We start from the raw sequence: 22,841 nt of genomic DNA on the forward strand, positions 1-22,841 counted from the left end.
TTACTGACAGAGAGGAAAAACACTCCAACACCTGAACATCACGCCTTAATGGTCCTATAAAGACTTTTAAGCTGAAGGTCTTGGAGGACATGGGCCATGTACTGTAGGTTCAGGAGTAGAAGCTACATCTTACTTTCCAGTCATTCAAGCATGAAATTGAATTAGTCACTGGACAATTGCTGCCATCTAAAGGTCAGACGGTTACCTATATTTGTAGCATAGCTGAGGGTATGTACAGCACTACAGTGCTATAATATAATTTCTTCTTTATAGGCTTTGTAAAAACAAGAACTTAAAAAAAAAGACTATATGTTACCCCTAATGTAACAGCTTTTTAAAGACACAAAACAAACAAGGCCTACAATCATGAAATTTCTCATATTTTAATGAGCTTCACAAAGTACAAAGCTAATTATAGTTTGCTTTTTTTGAAAACTACCCTTGTAAGCAGTCCTCCATGGCCTTCAGCTCCTGTAATTCATGGCAGTGTGGACCGCAGTGAAGGCAGAGAAGTCGCCTGACCTTGGGAATGACGGAGAGAGCCGGCCCTCGGGAACCACTGGGAGAAGGAGAGGAAAATAACCCAAAGGTTGTTATTTCTACAAATAAAGACAGTCAAAAACAGAACATTGTAGAAGTTATGAGACTGTAAAGCTTTAGGCACCTGGCTCAGGTACGGTTTGTCGTCTTATTAAACCAAGTATTCCGAGTTTAGGCAATTACTCTGACAGCTGCAGTGTGACTGCACATTTAGCACAAGACACTAAAAAAGAAGGAAAGCAACCTGAAATTTTTTTCTCCCCACTCTCTGCACAACTTTTCTCACCTGTTGAAGTGTAGCTGTGCTAATTTGAAGAGTTGTCGACCCAGTTCAACGCTTTCTTTTCCAAACTGGGAGGCAATGGCTACAGTGCTTCGCTCCAGATGGGATGCTGCATTATTCCAGTCACCTACAGAAACAGCAGAACACAAACAAAGCAGTAAGAACACTCCAAAGAATATGCACAGATGCTTTTTGGAGTTTTTTTTACTCCTCAGGGTGTTAAAAACACAAACACCATTAACCACACAGCTCATATGCAAATACTCCACATCATTATTATGCGTACCCATAGAAGCATAAGCTCTGGCTGTGGCATCAGCTAGCTCCCCCTGTAGTGGGTGTGTCTCTGCAAGGATGACACCAGACTGACACAGAGTCTTTTTTAGCAGTCTTAGGGCCTCACCTGGGGGAGGGTAGAAGAGAAGAATAACATGACAGTGATGTATTTCTATATTTGACTAGATTTGGATGTTTATTTTTTAATTTATTTTTTTACAAGCACCTGGCCTGTCTGTCTCCATGAGTTCCACAGCCTTCTCCAGGTTAACCCTGATCTCCTGCAGCCTGTTGTTCACGTCAGATAAGGACATACAATGACTGCAGGATGAGAGTGAACATACAAATCCGGCTTCTCTGTCCTCACTCCTTTTCTGAAAAGTATTTACAGTATTTTTAAATGATTAACATGGAAATGTCAACAGACATTGGGCAAATGACCAGAAGACTTGACAGATCTCTTTCCTTTACAATTCTTTCATTGTTTTTCCCCCCCTCGTATCTAATTCAGGCTCATGGAGGGCTGGATCTCAGCAGTCATAGGGCGAGAGGCTTGGCATGCGCTGGACAAGTTGTCATTTGGTCACAGGGGAGAAATAGACAACGATTCACACTCACATTCACACCTATGGTCAATTTAACATCACAAATCAAAATAACCCCGTACATGTTTTTGGACTGTGGGAGCAATTCAGAGTGCCCAGAGAAGACCCACAAGGACACGCCACACAAAAAGCCTCCAGTCGGAAAGTGGATTCAAACCCCTGTGAGCTGTGAGGCAAACCACTGCACTTATCGAATTTAGGGTCACAGAGGGGGCTGGAGTCTATTCAAGCTTTCATAGGATGAAAGAAGGGGTGCACCCTAGACAGGTTGCCAGTCCATCACAGGGCTAACGCAGAGAGACACACAGCCACACATTCTGACATTTAAACGTACATCGAGAATTAGAATTAACAATTAACTAACCAGCATGTTTTCAATTGCAACACTGTAACCCCCAGAATTAATCCTGAAAAAAGTCAAAAATGATCTCATACTTTGAGAGATCCTTTGCACTTGATGCACAGGAGTCCAAGATCTCTGCCCTCAGCGCCTGGCTGCTGCTGTCTGGGCTCCTCCACGTCCTGCTGGTGTTGGCTACAGGCCTCACACTGACACAAGAAGTAGTACTGCTCTTGCAGAAGACGACGGCGTTCCTGGGTCGCCATCCTGCTGCTATGAGGACCTGAAGGGAAAATAAAATGAATGGTGAAAAATTGCTTTTATACACAAGGTTATGATACCATATTGATTCTAATCCATCTAAATGTTCCGGTATGTTCCATACATCATACCATAGCAGTGCAGGATCTCTTGTCCAGGAGTGATGAGTTTGGCCGCTCTGACTGTTACCGTGACTCCCTGGGCCTTGTGCCTCCATTCAGCTTCACCCTCACTGAAGTCTGCAGACAGAGCTGAACCAGAAGGCTCAATAATGCCTCCAGTGTTGAACACCAGGCTGGTGTTGGGGCAGCAAGAGTGATTCAGAAGACTAAGAGCCGGGAATACTGCAGTAGCAATGCGAATTTCCCTGTTGGACTGCACCAGTGAGTTTGTTGCTCCTGTGAGATGCAAAAAAGCCGAAACAAAATGCAATTATAAAAAGGGACCTCGTACGTAGTCTACACTACAGAGTATTCACAGTTGCAAAAATCAATAAGAAAAGTTTTATATATCCTTAAAATCCTTTTGAAGCAAAAATCTCCTAAGTTTTCTGGTTGTGACATCCTAAACGTAAACCTCTGTGGTCTTCTATGATAACCTGAAACTGAATTTTTGACCCAACAAGCAGTGTAAACATGTCCCATCATCCAAGCATGTTTACATTCAGTTCCTCTTTTAACTTCATTCTCACTCACATTTTTTATTACTGTTTTCGTTCCACTGAGTTAGAAAAAAAAGCAAAGTGAGCGCACTGTAAATCTTCCTCTGAAAACGTCTGCTGTGCCGTCACACCTGAAGCAGCTAAAAAACGACTTTTATGCTAGTGGAATCGTTTTTAGTTGTGTCATCCATCACTTTCATCAAAGAGGGAACACGATTTTCTTTCTCATTTTTCTGCCTCTGACACGCAGCTGCAGCTGTTTATTCTAACTAAACTCAATCTGAGCCAACTTAACAACACATTTTGCACCTGCAGTCACCTGTGTCTTGCAGCACGACTATTGCCTGGGCGTTACACCTCAGCTGTAGGATGTGCTGTAGAACTGCACTTCCCAGCATCCATAGCTCTGCATTCCAATCAGCGTCTTCTCCCTCCTTGTTTGGTCCCTGTGGGGTATGGCTCCATGATACAGGTGGTGGTCCTGCCTTGCTGAGCTTCAGGTAGAGTGTTGCCGCGGTGACCGCACACATGAAACGCAGAGCAGGGCTGTGGTGATTCAGGTGATGCAGCAAGTTATACACATTCAGGTAAGAGCCCCCATAGGATGACATAGAAGGATCACTTGAGTGATTGTTAAAACACTCCTTTTGCTCGTCACTGATTGGCTCCCTTGCTAGTAGGAAGTTTTTTAACCCTGCCTTGAGAGCTACCCTCAGGGCGAGCTGTGACATAACACCCATCGCCATCAGATGTGCTCCCAGCGCACACTCCCAGCGATGATGTTCTTCCCAGGCTTCCTGCTGGCAGGCAGTTGAGCAATATCGGCTGTAGCTACACCCGTCACATGGTACAAGACTCAGCGTTTCAGTCAAACACCTATGGCAACGCCTGTCCTCCACTCCAAACAACACTTCGCTGTCTCTGCTGTACCGTCCCACCTTCCCTTTCACCTCCTCCATTCCTGGTATGAGGACACAGCTGTACGGCCTATCAGTGAGAATCACCTCCCCGGCTGCTATTCTATTTGCAGCCACCAGGTGTCGACCTTTCTCCACAGTGGAGTCAACAACAACTTGAGGACAAATCCCAACTGTGAGAGGCCCAACAGATGGTGAATTTGCTGTGTCTGAACCTTTACAATCGTTTGAGGCAGGTTTTTGATCATCCTCCCTTCCCTTTTCATGTACAGAGAGATGCGTAAAGCACAGAGTGCGGCGGTCCTCCAGTTTGTGTAAAAGATGAGAGGGATAGCCATTCTTCACGGCTCTGTCAATGTCATCAAGGCATTCCTGAGGAAAACAGAAAAGCTGGAGCGTGAACAATCACAAAATCAAAGACTGTGAGCAAAACATAGAGATGACAGACTTTTTACTAACTCATGAATTCTGCACTGAACCGGAGGGGTAAGGCTTAGAAACCTGTCATAAGAAGACTGAGAAAAGGAATACTGGAGGCATTTTTTAAGGACAATAAGCAGTGCTGTGAATGCTACATACAGATGGTACACAAATAAGCACTTTTATCATTCTTACCCATTTCACACACCTGCTAAGCTGTTGCAAGGTTTTACATATGAGTATGATTCTGCCAGTTACAGCTCTGGCTATGGTTAGGTAGCCTAGCTATCATAATGATGGTCTGTACATTGTCTGTCGAATAGGCAGCTGAATTAGGGGGGTCAAAGAAGGTCCAGTCAATCCACTGACACACACATCATTCACAGCTCTCTATTCTCATCATACCTGCTGTTGTCTATGTAGAGGACTCAGAAAAGAGCAGTTTAGATTTAGGCCAACATGAATTTGAGAGAATTTTAGTGTGAGGACAGCATTTGAGTTGGTGTGGTGGTTGTGATTAGGATTTGCTTTAAGTCTGATGTTGAGAGTTTGTACCACACACTTAAACCCGAGATTGACAGTCAATGTGATTCAAAAATAGTTTGTTTAGTCAAGGGACAGAGTATATATTGGACAAATAGTGTACATATACTGGAATAAGGATGTTTAAGATGGTGCACGCAGAAGGAAAAGGTGGAAGACCACAGAGAAGATTCATGCCTGCACTGAAGGATGATGTTTAGAGGGTTGGTGTGATAGAAAAAGGATGTCAGGGAAAGGCTGAGATGGAGACAGATGATCTGCTGCAGCAACCCCTAAAGGAAGGAGGAGGAGTAGAAGCAGAGGAAGAAGAAGAAAAAGAAAGAGAAGGAGAAGAAAAACAATCTGCTATGATTCCAAGAAGAGAAGTCAAAGAAAAAAAGAGTTAATTTTGTTCTGCGATCTGAACCTTGGATGAATGAAATATGGAGCAGTGCATTCTTTCCTTGTTGGATAGGTTTACTGTTGGCTCATGGCACAAATGTTAAAAACCACGGCGGGTTTAGACCTATAATCCCAGTGATTATGGTTAGGATAATTAACTAGGTTTGTTTTAACTTTTTAAGGACCCTTTCTGAACTGAGTGATTCCTCTCATATGTCAGGTCTGCTTATAGAACAAAATGACTGTGTTTGCATCAGATATTAGTGAGGGTGGTCTCTGCTTATAGAGCTACCCTTGGAAAAACCCGAAAACTATTCTAATAGTTGCCAAACCACATCTTTATTGACATATACAGAGGTGTCAAAACTCCTCATTAAGGGTACAGGGGAGGTTGTTAAATGTCATCGTTATTAGAGAAAAGAGTTAAAGCCCAACCAGACGGGGTTAGGTTTAGACAGTTATCAAGATTTTGCTAACCATGCACAATTTCATAAACTAGAATATTTAATTCATGCTTCCCATTTGAAGGTGTTAAAAATTTAATAAACTGATAATAACTTATTTGACATGTTAGGCTTAAGCATGAGAAACTGCAGGAATTACTGTTTTTTAACTTCGCTCATCTTAACTTTTAACTTTTTTAATCTTTTTATTCCTGTTTTTTGGCAGATTAATGTCATCCCACAGACACTTCCTAACCATACAGGCTTATTATACATCGAGTAATGGAGAGCAGGGTTGTTACTGTGGACTCAGCTGGTGCTTCAAAACTCTTACCTGACTTGTGAGGGGAGAACAGTGTGGAATTAGCAGTCAAAGGTGTTTTATAACAGCTTCAAAAGTAAGTAGGATAAATGAATGCCCTGTACAGTTTTGATTTAATCCTAGTGCCTGGCACAAGTTTGAGAAATAGGATATTAAAAAATATTATAATGGCCAATATTTTTTTATTTAATAAATCATAAAAAAATCATTATAGAAGATGAGCTCCTGGTTGCAAAGCACCCGCAGAGGTACAGTGACTTAAATGGTTCCAGGTAAAGCTTCTGTGATGGAAACGGGTGTGATGTGAGGAGCATGGGTATCCTTCCTATTGGCCACAGCAAGAAAGTCTTCAACATTGTTAAAAAAGAACACTTATGCTGTCTTGTGTGCAAATCATCAACCATTTGCATGAGGATTTGAACCAGCACGTTTTTCTCTGCAAGCTTCCTACAGGCAATTGTAGATCACACCATGACAACACTAGCCAACCACTGAGCACAGCTGGTTTTAATGGTGAAGGTGGCACAGACTCACCTGGTAGTGCTGCAGATGGTAGAGCGCAGCAGAGCGGTTGGCGTAGCACAGAGACAGCTGCTCCGAACTACTGGGAGCAAAACAGATGCCCTGTAATAACAGGAGACAGTGGAGGTAGGGGTTTATGGTGGGTGGTGTTTTCATGTTTAAGGTGCTTAATATCAAAGGCACGCTTACACTTTTAGAGTCAAAATAAAATCCAGATATACCTCAGATGTAACAGCAATAGTCACCAGCTTAGTATTTCTTACTTAACTTAAATCAGAGCTAGTATTTCACATTGTTTCACTCTCTCAGTGTTTACACACTACTATGAATTTAATCATTGGTTATTTTTAATCTCTGGCTTTATTCCACAGTGTGTCTTTTGTCCTGTCTTCCCCCCAATCACTCCAATCCATTCCAGCATATAGCCACTCTCTTACTGAACTTGGTTCTGCCGGTGGTTTCTTCCTGCTAAAAGAAAGGATTTTTTAACTGAATTAACGTATCTAGGGTGCCTACAGTCCCAGAGTAAGATATAATATTGTTTTAAATTTACCTTTGAATAGTGCAGAGCAGCTGCAGTGTAGTTTTTAGTCTTGAAGCTGGAGTTTCCCCTCTCCCTGCATTTGGCTGCTAGCTCTGCATCCTTCTGTACTGAATATGCTGCAGATACTTGCTGCAAGAAGTCCAGATCATCTTGTCTACAAAAACACAAAGAACCCTTTAATAATACACAGAAACAAAACAGGTGAAGCAGAGCATTGTTCAAAAACTTTTCCTGGACTTAAGTCCAGTTCACGTGGTCCAAGCTGTTGCAGCTGCCCCAGAACTACCAGTCAGTGTAAGGTTAATAAAATAGGTTCGTTGTCTTAAATCCACTGGTACTACATCAGCTGAACTGGGTGCTTACCTCATGAGACGTAGAGCACATCTGAAAACGTCATCTATTTCAAGCAGGGACGTAAACTGTTCCTTTAGTTTGGGCTCGAGAGCGCGCCACTTCTGTGCCACGTGATCTTACCACTGAAAGCACGGCAGATCCATTATGGATTACGACAGAATCGCGTCAACCTGCTGACAGGACCGCAGGACCGGAGAGTAGTTTGGGTTTGTTTTGATTCAGTTTCACATCAGCTCCCAGCGCTCTCAGCACAGCTGTCACGTTACAGTGGACCAAACTACAGTTCCCGGCATTATCTTTCACAATAAAATCAAAACTGCAAACCCGTGGCTGTGCAAAGACCATCCTATATGTGAAAATGGAAAATATTCTCCTAATTAGGTTAATAATGACACAATTCAAACTAATCACATTGTCGTAAAACAACATTTTTCTGTAGTATCCAAGAATAATTCTGAAGCTAGGTTTCATTTTAGAGGTTATAAAATTGCTTTTCGTGACTATTTTCAAGGTGCTTTTCACATTTTGCACCGGAATCGGATGTGTCATATGAAACAATGTTCAAATGCTTTTGATATTTGTAGTAATTCTGTGTGAGGGCATTATTTAAATAAGCAAGTTTTGGAAACAACTATTTAAAAGTAGTAACACAACACTCCATACAAGTTGGATTACCTTTGGTGTTTTTCAGTTTTGTTGCCCCTCGCCTTTGAAATTTTGTTTTATTCATTTCTGGCTATAATACAAATACACACATAGTGGTTCTCACAGCTTTGTTGAATCTGTTTGTTGTATAAATACAAATAATAGGTTTTATTTATCTAATTATTTGTAGTAAAAGGGGTGTTGCGTTGTTATTATGCAATATTATCTAAATGCAATTTGGGTAAATGCTGCAGATATAGTAGTATGTATGTAGTATGTTTAGTTTTTAAACCAGTGCAGTAGCTGCAGACTGAAACTATCAAATTAATACAATGTAACAGATTGGCAAAGTAGTAAATGTCCAGTAGCCTAGCATAATTTATCGTTTATTTTGAAAGCGTAAATGTGACACTTCCGGTCTTTTAACTTCTCGGCAAAGTATCGTTTGCCTCTCTTCTATCGCGATAAGTGTCATGGCTTTTTTTGGAGCTACGTACCAGAAAAGCTAAACTCTGCAAGCTTTGAGATAAGCTTCACACGAGAGACATGAACGTACCTCTTACAAAAGGGGCGGTTGAAGTAAGCATAAACCTTAAACTGACTGAGCTGCTGTTTTCTCTTTGACTCCGTGTCTCAAGCTTGATTGTGGTGTGGTGTTACTTCAGGCTGCTAGCACTGTGCGCTAATGTTTACCTTTGGTCCTAATGGTTCATCAGCTGTAGCATTACCAGATCAGTTAAAAAAATAAACTTTGTTACTGGTTGATTTAAAAAAAAAAAAAGCCCTAAGAGCAATATTTGTGATGAAGAGCAAAAACAATCAGGCTGGGTCAACAGAACAGTCTATTTTGGGATTATAATGACATTTTACCTCTCGACAGTTTTTCGATAATATTTGACGTGTTTGTCACCATCCAGATGAGCAACAGAATAGATGGCAGTTTGTCCAATGGTTATTACACTGTAACTTTGCCTTAGCAACACTGTAATATGTAATGAGGACAAACGGGCAGTTTTAACTAACGACTCCATGTGTGTTATTATTGATGTCTAGGCCCTCTGCAAAGGCTTAGATGTGGACAAGCCCGTGCTGCAGCTGCTGGTGAGTGGCTCTATGGAAACCCACTTGTATTTCAAATTGCATGATATGCATAGAAGGCTCTATTATAGCATAAGTACAGAGTATATGTGAGTATATATGAGTTATAATTACAATACCACCTGGAAACTGAAGAATTTAGTTCTAGTTTTAGACTACTTATATTTTTCCTTTTGCAGTACAACTTGACTTAACATTCAAGCACAAGCACAGAATAAAAACAGCATTTTTCTCAATTTTGTGACTAAAAGTTTCATGTTTAAAAAGTATTCTATGTGTATTATTTTGCATTATGGTTAAATACAACTATATATCATTCAGAAATTGTCACTAGTTGTCTTTGCAATGCAAACTTTTCTTGTTAGAGTGTTTTATTTATTTTTTAGTTTAACTAGCCAATAGTCTGACATTTTATGATTTATTCAGTTCAATTTAATTTCATTTATATAGCACCAAATTACAACAATATTAGTCTGATTCAGTTTTATGGTGAGTATGCCAGTGAAAATTTTGTGGTTTTATCTTTAATAGTCGTTGAGATCTTCATGTTCAGACATTTACTCAGTTGCCAAAATGTCAAATGGGTCGACAGACCATTTTCATTATCTTGAAAAGTATTTGAAGGTAAAATATCTCTCTAATCATTATAAATGTCCAAATGTCAGATCATAAAATCTTTATGCAAACGTGACATAGTCAAACAGAAGGCTCACGGTGTTTGGAGATGGAATGATCCAGGGATGTCATTGTGAACTTGAAACAGCTTTGCCATTGCAGATGGAGACATAAGCTAGATTGTACAGTATGTATCAACAAGGACCATCTGATTTCAAAGTGCTTTAATTCCACAGCCACATACTGTTAGAGAGAGGAGATTTGTGAGTTTCATGTGGTTGCTGGTAGGTAGCAGTGACTACAGACACGCTCACAAAAGTATGAGACGAGTTTAACTCAGCAAGGCATATGTTGTATGGACATATGTCTTGCATCCAGAGGGGGACACATTGAGTACTTGTCAACAGTGAAAGTTTTGTATGTAAAATTTTATGTACAGCCATGTTTTTTTTTTTACTTACTGCAAACTTCTATTTCCATTACTTTATAAAAGATAACCTTTAAAAATCAGATGATTCTTTTTGTTACGCTCTGTATTTTGTCAATTCTTAGTTAAATTTGTAAAATGAATGAGCTCGCATCTCATCTTCTGATTTCATTGTATGACGGGCTCATCTTGATCTGAGGCAAAGAGTGTTAACTCTCTCTCATGTGATAATCTCCTCTTCATCACCTCTACAGCAGATCTTTTAGCATCTCATCTGTCCTCTGCTCTCTCCTGTTCTCTCCTCCTCTCACCTCTCCTACTCACTAAAACAGTACAATCAGCACATGCAGACAAAATGCATTTCTTTTCATCAGTCTGTGTTATGCATGTACTTGTGTGTTAAAGAAACACACATCAAACACAGGTGTCCACTGTACCTGTTTTGTGATTAGAACGTTTGATAACTTCTGAGCTAGGCTAGCTAGTTAAACATTTCCCTTCTTCACTCAGAGCTTACAGATGAGGCAGTGGCATCCTTAGGTCCTGACTCATCTGCTATCTCTGTGGAGATATTCGAGGGAAAGGGCTGTGTAAATAAATGTCTGCTTGTTATAATTGATTTTATTGCTTCTTTGCTGTCATGTGTAAACAGAGAGGTTTAATGATTTCTATTAATATATCTTGGGACCTTTTGTTGTTTTGATTTTGAAGTCTTTCCTTCCCTCTCTGTTTGTCAGAACATCCGTCAGATCAGTAATGCCTCAGGCCCACCCAGATTCCGACTTATGATGAGTGATGGCCAGCACTCTCTGACTTGTGAGTGTCCTTCAGTAGTGAAAAAAACAACAACTTTTAAATTTGGAAGTGACACCGGAAATAAAAGTCGAAGATATTGTACAGGTCTTAAATACTGAGATATAGCCAGTTAATCTGTGATAGTTCTTTTTCTAGAAATTATAGATGAAAGTTTCTGTGTATTTTTGTGTCTAGCTTGCCTGCTTGCTACCCAGTTAAACTATTTATCTGACGAGAACCTCCTGGTACCAAACTGCGTGTGTTTGTTGAAAAAGACCGTCAACAACACTTTGGCTGATGGCAGGTATGTGTTGACCCTTTATTTCCTTTCTTCTTTTGTTTACTCATGTTTTCCCATTTGGTATAATTTTCACTTTGCCCTATTTTTTTGTTCCAGGCGTGTGGTTGTTGTTATGGACATGGATATATTAAAGTCAGCAGAGGAAGCTGGGGGAAAGATTGGAAATCCCACTCCTTATAATACAGATGGTATAGTACTTTTAAAGTGTGCATGGATGAAGGTAAGAAACTGTAATAAACAGCCTCTGGAGGCCCCTCATGGTGTTTGTTCCACTTTTAGGTAAGATGTCATCTCCACAGAAGGTGTCATCAAGTACCTATGTTCCAGAGTCCCCTCCGTCTGCTGCCGTGCCTGGACCCTCCTATAGGAACTACTTCTGTGAGTTTGTTGTCAAACACTTTGTATATGAATCATGATAATATAAGATAATGCTGCTGCCATTTCCTGCTTGTTATTTAGTCACTTGTGTGGCAGAAGCACATTTTCATAGTGTTGACATCAGCACTAATTTATATCTCACTATATCAAAATAAATCGCTTATAATGCAAAACAATGGCTTTTGAGAACCTGAAGAAAAAGTGCGTGTACTTATTCATTTACAATATGTGCCATTAATTATATGATATGCAGCACTGTGCAGATGCTTTGAGGAACCCCTCATCTCTTCATATTTTGCCTCCAAGCAGCCAGATTTTCTTTAGTGGTTTCTCTAGTGGTCTTGAGCAATAGTTCTCGTGTTTTTTTCCTTTGGGTGTTGTCTGCATTTTCACTAATTTTTCAGTCAGTCCTTGTAGCTGACCATTTTCAGAGGAATGGTTTTTTGAGCAACTTACACAGACCTATCAATCATTCAAGCATAAAACAGCAACTTAAGATAAGATAAGATAAGATAAGATAAGACAAGCTCAATATATGAACCAGTTTTGCGTCTGCACATGACAGGCAACTTAGCAAAGAAACAATTTGAATTAGTATTTGTAGTTGAATCCCCCCCAAAAATACCAAAGTTTGAGATGCGTAAAGTGGTATTTTTGCATGAGTAGGTGATTCCCAAAGACCTGCTGGCATATCTCAGCGTGGTGTCCTTAAAAAAATGTAACAAAACTGTGTTGGACAAAAGAAAAAGCAGCAAAACTAAAAAACTATCTACAGCAGATGAACAGAATCTGAAAGTCATGTCCTTCAGAAATAGAAAAAGAAATCCAACAAAGACCAAAAGTTGCATCTGGCCCTTCATTTGATCCGTCTACTGTTCACTGAAGCCTCATCAGAAATGGTCTCAGTGGAAGGGTGGCTGTCAAGGAAGCCATTCTTAAGGAAGGTAAACAGGGAGTATAGGCTGAGGTATGCTAAATTAAATAAGAACTGGACTGAAAATATATGCCAACAGATCTTATGGAATACAAATTGGACATTTTTGGTTAAGTCATCAATATTTATGGGGGAGGTCAGAAGAAAGGTACAACACTGAGTGTATACAGCCATCTGTAAAACACGGTGTTCCTTCAAGAAGCCTGCAGAACTATTCCTGAAGACTTCTTAAAGGAATTATTAGAAAACTTGCCTAAGATTTAACACATTTTAAAAGATGTGAGAACTCTGTCTGTTAACTCTCGAAAAAACAGAATTAAGCGAGTTTGCACATCTTTCAAAAAAGTTGCTGCAGCTATGTCCCATTTTTTTAGCAGAATATAAAGAAATGAGGAGTGACTCAAGACTTTTGCACAGTACTGTACAGCCATGTTTAACTTTATCGCTACTTGTTATCTATTTCTTCCGTCAAAGTGACTCGATCTGCTATTTGTGTGTGTACTGCCCTCACATTCGGGAAACAACAGCAGTAAAAGCTTTGCTTTCAGAATCAGGATCAGGATGAAGCTATTAATAGTAAGACCAAAAACATGATCCAACGAGCCACAACATTAAGACCGCCTGCTATATATAGTGTATGATCCTGTCATGCTGTGTAAAAAGCTCTGGTGGCATCATGTGGTGTTTGGCAGGACACCACTGGGTTGTGGTTTGGGGCCTTTGTGGTTTGGGCTTGTTCTGGTGAATCCAGCAATTGCTCAACATGATTGGTTAATGCCTTAGGCCCTTTTCAGTGTTCCTGGTGTCAGTACCAAGCAGTGGGGTGCAGTGTCTGGCTGGAGGAGGCCACTGCCATACGAGGGATTGTGCTTGGTCTCTAACATTATATATGTAGGTGGTGTCAAAGTGTGCCAAGGCCTGAGGTTTTCCTGCTCTTGGATTATGGATATCATTACTTGCTTTGCAGATTACAGTATTTAATTACCTCACTGATTTAAACAAGTCCTCATTTAGCCGTATTCATATATTGTAGTGCTATAGAGCACCTAATCATGTGTGCATAATATTAACAGGGAACCAGGGAGGGTTTTGTTTTAGCTTAAACATACAATGTTTGGTCCTGTTATTTCAGGAACAATTAGAATATTATTTCTTAATAAAACCTAATCTTGCCAACAGAGGGAGCCAAGCACCCTTTAAGCAAATGCTGCTGACAGTTGATTTGCAGTCTTCTCACTGTTTTCACCCCAAACTGCAGCTATAATTTGGTGGAGAACAGAGACTTGGAAAGACATTGCTAACCAAACAGTACATCCTGATGTCCATCCCTTTGATATTCACAGCAGTTCAGTGTTCAAAGGCTGTAGTCTGGGGGTGGGTTAAGAACTAGATAAAGCAGGATCATAAGGCACACTGTGGTAGCCACAGGAAATGCTAAATGAATGGTAGACTGAAGTCGCTTTAGTCTAAGTACCTTTTTTCATAACACGTTGGGTACTTAAATCATATTTACAGCTCAGCCATCAGAGCGGCAAACTATCTTGTTGCCCACTGGCCACTGGGGGAGTCCATAACTCACTTCTTCCTCTATTTTACCACCAACCAGAGTTTTGTAACATTTTAGGAGCCCCAAATGATACTCGCTTTCCTGCCACAGTAGCTGTTGCCATGTATCATGCCTAAAGTAGTCTGCGTTTTATTGGATCTGCTTTTATTAGCTTAGCCTTTGTTTCACTCACTTGTTTTATACCACCACCAACTACGCTTAGCATTGACATTGATTTTGTTATGTGGCAGAAACATACCCGATAGTCCTCCTCGGTGGAGGATGTAGGCATGTGGGTGGATAATGAGTGCTTAGTATATTGCGCGTGTTTGTGCATGTGTAGGTGTGTGTCTGTGTGCTCGTGTTGTGACTGAGGGAGCTTGTGTGGGCCGGTGGCTCCTCCAGTTCATGGCTTCATGAATATTGTGTTGTGGACTGAATCCTGTTGTAGCGATGTACACGGAGAATCGGCGCGGGGGGGTTGAGAGAGAAGTCAACTAATTTGACTCAGCAAAGACGAGGCTCCGCATTAACTAGTTTATCAGACTCCTTTCCTCATTACATCCTTTGATCTGTGTTGCTTCAGAGATCCAACCTGATAGATGAAAACTGCTCCTCTGTTTAATTGTTCTGTTGATGAAGGGGTCTTGTGCATAAAGTCTCAAGCCTTTTCTCCTTCTGAATGCGACTTAGTGATTGATTGTTCCATTATTTTTCTAAATTGCATTCTTACTAAGTCGATATATTTTTGAGCTTTTCCAAGACTGCTAAATGCCACAAATCAAGCATTTCCATTGAGCTTTGGGTTATGTAATGACTCAGGGGGCTGTTGTTATATTTGAGGGTTTTGATTCAAACCTCTGTGCAGACGTCCCAGTCTTTGAGCAACATACTGACTCCCTGGGTGCCTCCATTTGGCTAACTTGGCTCATTACTTCTTTCAATTATGTCTCTTTCTTGTACTGTAGCTCCGTGCAGCAGGGAGCCTATTGGCAGAGAAGCCTAAGATGCAGGGAAGAGACACAAAGATGTAGGATATGTATTTTCCAAACAGCACATCCTCTTTAACTCTTACACCATTTTCATGAGATGGCTACCACCCATGTAGACGTAAGGTTAAGAAATATTAAAATAAACATTTTAGAGGTATTAACTGAAACTCTACGACTGCTGCTCTGGTGCTTTATGTAGATATATATGTAGATATATTCATACATTAGAGCAGGGATGTCAGACTCATTTTACATTATGAGCCACATACACTACACTTTGAACACAAGTGGGCTGAACCAGTGAAACGACATGATAAATTGTTAAAATTACAGAAAAAGTTCTAATAGCTCCATGCCTAGACTGTTTTTCTTAATTCTCAGAAAATGTCTTTACTGTGGACCCACTATAAAAAAGGAAATTTCTTTAGTTGATAGAGGACAACTTTCATGTGGGTCAGAATGAAGTCTTTGGTGGGACAATTCTGGCCCCCAGGCCTTACGTTTGACACCACTGCATTAGCACATAATGAAACAAAACCCATTACTAAAACAATAGAAAAGGATGTCGCAGTGAAGTTTATTAATGGTTGGGCCAAACAATAATTCACTGTGCAGCTTTATAGGACATACATTTCTCCTGAATGAGCCCAAATACAAAAACTTAACATGCATGTTATCCATTTAAGAACTGGAACATATTTGATGATGCAAACCTAAGATCAGTTCTAAAATCACAGACCAGAGGACAGAGAGGACAGAGGAGTGAGAAACTGGAGGAAGCGTACAGTAATTGGCTGAATGGAAAGCTGCTGTAGGCATTGTGCTCCGTAGAGACTCCTGACCTTTGACACCTTGGGAGTAGGAGGATGCTGTTAGAAAGACTTTTCCTTTTGAAGATTTTGTGGCATTTATTTTAAATGTTTTGAGCGTCTAGTAGTTTGAGAGCACCTTTTAGGTTCGTAGTCCTCTCTCACTTTAACAGAACAGAACAGATAAAAAACAAAAAACAGCAGTAGGTGTGAAGTCAGAGGCCACAACACAGTTGTCACAGGTAGTTCTGTGTTCCCATTTAAATATTCATCAGCAGCTATCTCTTGAAATAGAGTCTTCTCAAACTGCTTCGTAGATGATATTTAAATTCCAAAAAGATATCTGCACTCACTAAAGTGCGGTTAAAATAATATCCATAATTCATCACTAACCATTCTCTGTAGGTTTCTTTTTTCCCCCACACAACTCTTTCCCTTTTGCCCTCACTCTGATGAACACACACACACACGTTTTCATTCTTTCTCATTCACGTTCTCTTTTTTTGTTATTATTATTTCCTTTTCATCCGTACTGTATATTCCCCTCGTAGTGTATACTCATCACAGTCCACTCTTTAACAACAGGAGCTGTCGAATATGGTATTGGCATACATATTAGAAGCCTGCATTGATCTAAACCACAGAAAATGAGCATCCTTGATAAAGCTCTGCCCCCTCTTTGCTGTTTTTCAGTCCATTCCCGATTCCCACCACCTATCATCTCCCCATCTTCTCTTCGCCACCAGTTCCCTCTTCCTAACTCTCCATCCAGATAGCGTGTGTATGAATATTGATGTTAATTACCCCTCGGCTGAAAATAGCTGTTCAATCTGTGAATTTCCCCAAGGAATTTGATCATGAGGTGCACACACACACAGAAAGGAGGGTATCATCGAGGTGCATATTTGTTGTGCTTTACAACCGGAGCTTAAATCAGAGGGAGTGGTCTCGGTGGACCTGATTCGCTTTATCCCTGAAAATCCCCGCACACCCTCCTTTCCAAAAAATACTGCTGCTCAATATGGCATGTTATTCCTGCCAAAAGAAGCCATTGCATAAAAAATATTGTGTCAGCAGATAAGTGTTTGGGTTGAATCATACTGATGGGGCTGATGCTACTTCATTGTGGGAGGTGAGATAGCACCTTATGAGTCTGTGGGCTGGTCCAAACTGTTGTATCTTGCAAAGAAGAACACAAAACTTGAGGAGTTTTTTTTATTTTATACAAAGAAAACTTCATCTTAAGTTAAAAAAATACAGTTGTGTTGATTTATTTCTATGTGAGGTAGTTAAATTAGTCCTGAGTTGAGCATGCACCTAACAAAGACAGAAATAAGATCAACATTGCAAAATTAAATTCCATAAATTACATATTATGCTATTGAATCACTCTCAGCTTGAGTAATTACACATTAGCCTTCATATTGATATTTTCTGACAATTTTAGCATTCAGTGGTTGAAGTAGATAAATTTTATGTTCTGTTGAGCATTACACAGGACGAGAAATAGGCAATCATTGATTATTAACCTCCCATATTCTCTCCTACTGATCTAGAATAACTGCTCTGTCTTTGACTCAGTCTAAGTTAAAAAAATAGTCATGGCGCATGAACATAATTAAGGCAAGTATGTTTGCTTTCTTGGCCATGAGACCGATAGTCTGATAACTAATTCTAATTATTCTTTCTCCTATGACTGAAAGGCACGTACAGATATAGTAATTATGAAATGAATAATTGATTGGCAGCCTTACCCGAAGAAGAAAAATTTTTTTATTAATTGGCACAAACTGATGTTAACAGGGAATTAAGTAACTCTGAACATGCATCTCTGTTGGGAGAGTTTAACTTTTTCAGGCGTTTTATTATTTTGGCAGCTGCTCACAGATCAGATGATAGTACTACCACTAATGTTTAATACCAGCTGAAATTTTTGGCAGCGTGTTTCAGATTGTATTGCCTAATAGCAAACTGGCAGGTGCTCTACCACTGAAGTTGGGCTAATAAATACCTCACAGCGGTTGGAGCTTCGATAGAGTTAATGAAAAACTATTAACAAGCTACTTTTGGAACATAAGAGACATAACTTATGCAGGTATTAAATAGAAAGCAAACTAATGTTTGGTAGTCTCACCGGTGCTTGCAAGGATGTGGGATCGTGCTACCTACGTTAATAGTCCAAGTCTCAAACCTGTAAATCGACAGTAAAATAACACTGAGAAAATCAGCAAGTCTTCCCATTTCAGAAGTTTGAACCAGCCAGTGTTTGCCATTTCAGTTTGAAAATGGCTTTTGTGGTGAATCCATTTTCAAGATTGTTGATGATCTCTTTCAGCAATATTAAATTACCATGTTGTTAATGTGCAACACTCTTTTAAGTATCTCTCTTTGTGTTTCAGCTCCCCGAGGCAGAGGAGGAAGTTTTACGGGACAAGCACCCATGAAAGCTTCTCCCATGAAAGCTTCTCCCATGAAAGCTTCTCCCATGAAAGCTTCTCCCATGAAAGCTTCTCCCATGAAAGCTTCTCCCATGAAGGCCTCGGCTATAAAAGCATCACCCAGTAAGGGCTTAACCGTGAAGGTTTCACCCATGAAAGCTTCGCCCATGAAGGCCAACAGCGCTTCTCCGGGTTCTTCAGCAAAAGTGATTCCTATTGCAAGCCTCAACCCCTACCAAAGCAAGTAAGTGCAAGTTATCTTGGTCTAAATTTGCTCACTTTTATATACATCAGAGGTCTAAGACTCATTTTAGCATGCAGCTCAAATGTATTTTAAGTTGGTCAGACCTAGGAGACAGTGACTTTAAAAAAAATAAAGACAACCAAATGTTTTCTAATTATTTTAGTGTAAAGACGAACCCTTACACTGTGAGACATTCAATTTTAACTGTCCGGTTTTGTATTTATTTCCACATTCAGTCGTGTGTCATTACAAAGAAACAGAACTGTTGGAACTTAAAGAGACGTGCTGACATGTCTCTGTAGTTTAACCATCTTACTTTGGTGTATTGTGGCAGGCGGTGGATAGTGTTGTTGTAACTCAGAAGGATATAAAACAGATAAATCAAACATCTGGGTCAGAAAAAATGAACAATTTGGATATGTTGCTGTGGGCAGGATTGGACCTTTTAGTGGCCACTTGTACCTTACATTAGACACCCTTCACATGCATGTACTGTATGTGAGTTAAGTTCTGTAGCAGATCATTGTAAAGTTGTGAAGTTGAATCTGACTTGCCCATATTTCTTCCTAATTTCCAAACAAACTTTAAGCTGTATATGTTTATGATTTCACTTTGATTTTGTTGCTTTTCTGCTCATCAGCTAAACTACTTTCTCTCACGCTGTGACTCTGCTTCCCCGCTTGCTACCATTTCTTGGTAGCACTTTGGGGCATGTGTTGACGCATGCATGTATGAGCATTCATTTTTTTTTCACTCACAATGTGTGTGGCTGTGTGAATTTGAGTGTGCATGTGTTATACAACCCATTTGCATGGAAATGAAATGAAATGACCGATCTTGCCTTGGAAACGGACACTTTTGCAGCAGGTACTGCTGGGTCTTTATGGTCTGCTGCTGAGGTTTTGATTTTGTTATTTGGCCCGGTGGGGATTTGGCTAACCACGTTTTTTCCCTTTTCCTTCCCTCTTACAGTTTCACCTCCAGGGTTCCATTTTACTGCACCCCTCCCACCCTCATGTTTCTTATCGTTTCATTAGGCATAAGTCTCTGTCTCTGACCTTAAAGTTAGCTACAAAAAGACAAGAGCACAGCATAACAAGCTCTAGTTGCCCAGATTGTAGTGAAGGCACCCTGTCAACTCTCTCTGTGTTTGGGCACTGATAACGTAGCACTGTTTGAAATTGCAAGCTGTAAAGATAACTGTGCCTCTAGGTGTTGTAATAAACTGATGACTGTTCCTACTTTGAAGTTGGGGAGTACCTACAGTGAGTAAAACAGATGACTTCAGCAGCTGTAGTCCTTCTATGAACATTTGGGTGAGATTAAAAGTGGAGGTTTGTTGTCGTTGTGTGACACAGTGTTACATGCGGTGGATTATATAGTGATGCTTTCTATGTGCGCAAGGTCTTTTATGGCTGTTCGCATGGCTTTCCCCATCCCATTCTGGTGTTGTTAAGTAAAAGCATCTAGAGCAGACTATAATTGGCTTTTGACTGCCATAAACCTTGGTGTAGCAGTCTTATCCATACTGAGCAGGAAATAGGGTTCACTCGAGGCCAGCAGCTGCTCTTATGATAGGGGATTTAATTGCAGGCAAAGTTATAGTATGAATATCCTCCACTGCAAAATTATCAATGCAGTCAAAAAGAATCCTGCTTCATAAAGTGCAGAGCATGGTTGGCTGTTGTTAAAAACAGAACAAGAAGCACATCCAGGACTTGGCAGATGTGCAACAACCAGTTCACTCTTTGAAAAGAAAGTTGTGAGATGCTTTATTTTTCCCTTTCACTGAACTTTAAAAAGACTGTGAAGACACTCATTCAATTTCCTAGGAAATTGTTCTTTTTGTGCAGTTGTGTTACACATTGGTGACTGATGTGTGCTGAGCTGGAATGCTCATTAACAAAAAAGGAGGCTTTTTAAAGTGTCTGCAGCATTATTTACTGTTTGACCTTTAGACTCGTTCCTTTAGTTAAGTTTCACACAGCTGTGCTGTTAAAGACAACTTATTTGCAGTAATTTGTTATTTTTAACAAAGTATTTATATTAAATGCCCTGTTTGTATTTGCATAATGAATATCTGATGATGGAACACGGTGGAAGGGATTCGTGTATTTACAAGGTGCAGGGCTTTAATGAACCAAGGATTTTTGTTTGACAAAAATTCTCCACTTATAACGTCTCATTCATTCATTCAAGCACTTTTTATACAAGTGCTTTCTATCTAACATTCACAGTCTAATGAGTGCATTAGGAGCAACTTACAAGACTATTCCCTTAAAAGTAAATACTGCCCAGAAAGTGAGCTACCTTGGTGGAGCTGTGTGCTTAAAACAAGAGTGCTTCTTTTTTTAAAGTGAAATCATACCAGCAGACTGAGCAATTTTTCCATTCAAACAAAGAGGAAGTTTCACATCGAGCTTGGTCTAGGTGAACCTACTGCTACCAGCAGACACTGGAGCCAGTGAAGCTGTAGCTGTAGCCTAAAGCATTAAAGATTGAAGTTGGTGGAACATCATAATGCAGGCTAGCTACAGTAGCTTAACTTAAATGGATCAGCTCTGTAATGGTATAAATGGTTTTTTGCCTTATGAAATTAGCACTGGTGATTTAGTGACCGGTGATTTAGTAATTATCAGGTCAGATGAGAGCATATCGACCAAACAATTGACAATACTTTGGTAAGTGGTTAGTGTGCCAAGGCCAGTGAGTTCTCAACAAGTCAGTTTTTTTTATGGTTTGTCATCTAAAATAACTTTGATGAAGTGTTAAGAGGATATATTTTTTGACATATGACTGGCATCCTGTCCAGGGTGTACCCTGCCGCTCGCACTATGTGAGCTGTGACAGGCTCCAGGCTTTAGTACAATCACTGCCAAAGACAAAATTATCTAGCAATCAGTCTTTTTATAATATACAATAGTGTTAATTGTGTTTTATAGTCACAGAACAAAATTGCTCTAGGAGGTCTTGAATGATTAGTGATTTATCAGTCACTGATTAATACAGATTGATTTTTATTTTTTTTCCATAGGTGGACTATCAGAGCCAGAGTCACCAACAAGTCGAGCATTCGCACGTGGAGTAACTCCAGAGGAGAGGGCAAGCTCTTCTCCTTTGAGATAGTGGATGAGAGTGTAAGTAGAGGAGTAGAGAGGTCTTATTAAATCTGACTGTTGCATCTTAACATGGTCACACGTGGCTGATTTTTGCCTTCTATGTGCAATGAAATGGTGTTAAATAGAAACGTGCTTGTCAACAGGGTGAAATCAGGATCACTGCTTTCAACAAGGAAGTGGACAAGTTTTTCTCTCTAGTGGAGCAAGGCAAGGTGAGCAGATCCCAGTCATCTGTATCCATCCACACTTGAAGCGATAAGTGCTTCCTTGGAAATTTCAGGCAAAAATTATAAGTTTTTAAGAGTTTTATGACTCAAGAGTGGAAAGAAAGGTTTGCGCTTGCATTCGAGCCAATAAATCTGACTGAATACTCATTTTGACAAAAGAAAGACGATCTCTAAAGGCTGTAAAAATTGACACACTACTTGCGGCTTAAGTCTCAGGTATTCATTTTCTATTCACACACAGCTCCTCAAACAACATTGGTGAAATACTGCCTAATAAAATCCTTCTGTAAAATCCTCTCATGTCTGCAGGACTTTTGGATTTTATAGGGGAGACTCATTAAGTCATTTTTGCTGAAATATATACGTGTGTGTTTGAGACATATTGAGCAATGTGGATATGTAAGGCTGGAAATTTGTGTAAGAAAATTTAAAATGCACCATTTTGATATTGTTTGGCTGTGGTTCGGGTGTCTCATTACCATTATTGTGTCAGAAATAACTGTTAGCCTTGCTGTTTATGTTCTTAGCCAGAGGCTTTAGGGCTGACATAAATGTCTGTCACTCAGAGCTTAAGGAATTGATACAGGCGTTACAGATTTAAGTGTGTTCTTGTAAATTATTAAAGGATTGGTATGAATTTTTATCCATCTTTATACAGTACCTAAATATCTGTATTAGTACAGGAATTTTGTTGGTGACCATAATCATTATTTCTCTTCTTATAAAGAGAGTAGACTGTACGACACTGGGAGTAAAACAGGATTTATTTGGGTGAAAAGCTAATATGATTGATCAGCATTCTTCAATTTATCTCTGTATCTTTTTTTTCTAATAATAAGATAAAGCTTTATTGTCGGTGTT

General features: G+C 39.9%; 2 protein-coding genes across 5 annotated transcripts in view; one reads left to right on the forward strand and one right to left on the reverse strand.

Annotated features, from left to right (window-relative positions):
• Window positions 1-367: 367 nt before the first annotated feature.
• Window positions 368-9,101, reverse strand: smyd4 (SET and MYND domain containing 4). 3 transcript variants are annotated; one of them, XM_005462340.3, is made up of 10 exons: window positions 8,928-9,101; window positions 7,068-7,212; window positions 6,527-6,616; window positions 3,286-3,460; window positions 2,437-2,703; window positions 2,140-2,327; window positions 1,326-1,473; window positions 1,110-1,226; window positions 827-950; window positions 368-559 (listed from the first exon to the last, which is right to left on the reverse strand). In XM_005462340.3, exons 1-10 carry the CDS (start codon window positions 9,086-9,088, stop codon window positions 436-438), a joined length of 1,539 nt encoding a protein of 512 aa, XP_005462397.1. In that variant the 5' UTR covers window positions 9,089-9,101; the 3' UTR covers window positions 368-435. The 3 variants fall into 3 exon arrangements, with proteins under 3 accessions (XP_005462397.1, XP_005462396.1, XP_013121049.1); XM_005462339.3 differs by having other exon boundaries at window positions 3,286-4,255; XM_013265595.3 differs by lacking the exon at window positions 8,928-9,101 and adding an exon at window positions 7,422-7,724 and having other exon boundaries at window positions 3,286-4,255.
• The window catches only part of LOC100703384 (replication protein A 70 kDa DNA-binding subunit), a 41,977-nt gene continuing 27,618 nt past the window's right edge, over window positions 8,483-22,841 (forward strand). For both annotated transcript variants that reach the window (XM_003457545.5, XM_013265596.3), the window contains exons 1-9: window positions 8,483-8,636; window positions 9,111-9,158; window positions 10,935-11,013; window positions 11,188-11,296; window positions 11,390-11,481; window positions 11,573-11,671; window positions 18,352-18,634; window positions 21,669-21,771; window positions 21,897-21,965. In XM_003457545.5, the coding sequence (XP_003457593.1) occupies window positions 8,604-8,636; window positions 9,111-9,158; window positions 10,935-11,013; window positions 11,188-11,296; window positions 11,390-11,481; window positions 11,573-11,671; window positions 18,352-18,634; window positions 21,669-21,771; window positions 21,897-21,965 (915 nt within the window). In that variant the 5' untranslated portion in view covers window positions 8,483-8,603. The remainder of the gene's footprint in view (window positions 8,637-9,110; window positions 9,159-10,934; window positions 11,014-11,187; window positions 11,297-11,389; window positions 11,482-11,572; window positions 11,672-18,351; window positions 18,635-21,668; window positions 21,772-21,896; window positions 21,966-22,841) is intronic.

This window comes from Oreochromis niloticus, linkage group LG10, assembly GCF_001858045.2.
Source record: "Oreochromis niloticus isolate F11D_XX linkage group LG10, O_niloticus_UMD_NMBU, whole genome shotgun sequence".
Taxonomy (NCBI): domain Eukaryota; kingdom Metazoa; phylum Chordata; class Actinopteri; order Cichliformes; family Cichlidae; genus Oreochromis; species Oreochromis niloticus.

Bases quoted from the DNA above. Each gene is read 5' to 3' on its own strand.
- smyd4 (XM_005462339.3), bottom strand. From the start codon at position 9,088: ATGGAGTCGTTAGTTAAAACTGCCCGTTTGTCCTCATTACATATTACA. The intron at 7,213-8,927 runs GTAAAATGTCAT...GTGTTTTTGTAG, and splicing joins TATCGAAAAACTGTCGAGAG to ACAAGATGATCTGGACTTCT. The intron at 4,256-6,526 runs GTGAGTCTGTGC...TGTTTTCCTCAG, and splicing joins ACCATCTGCAGCACTACCAG to GAATGCCTTGATGACATTGA.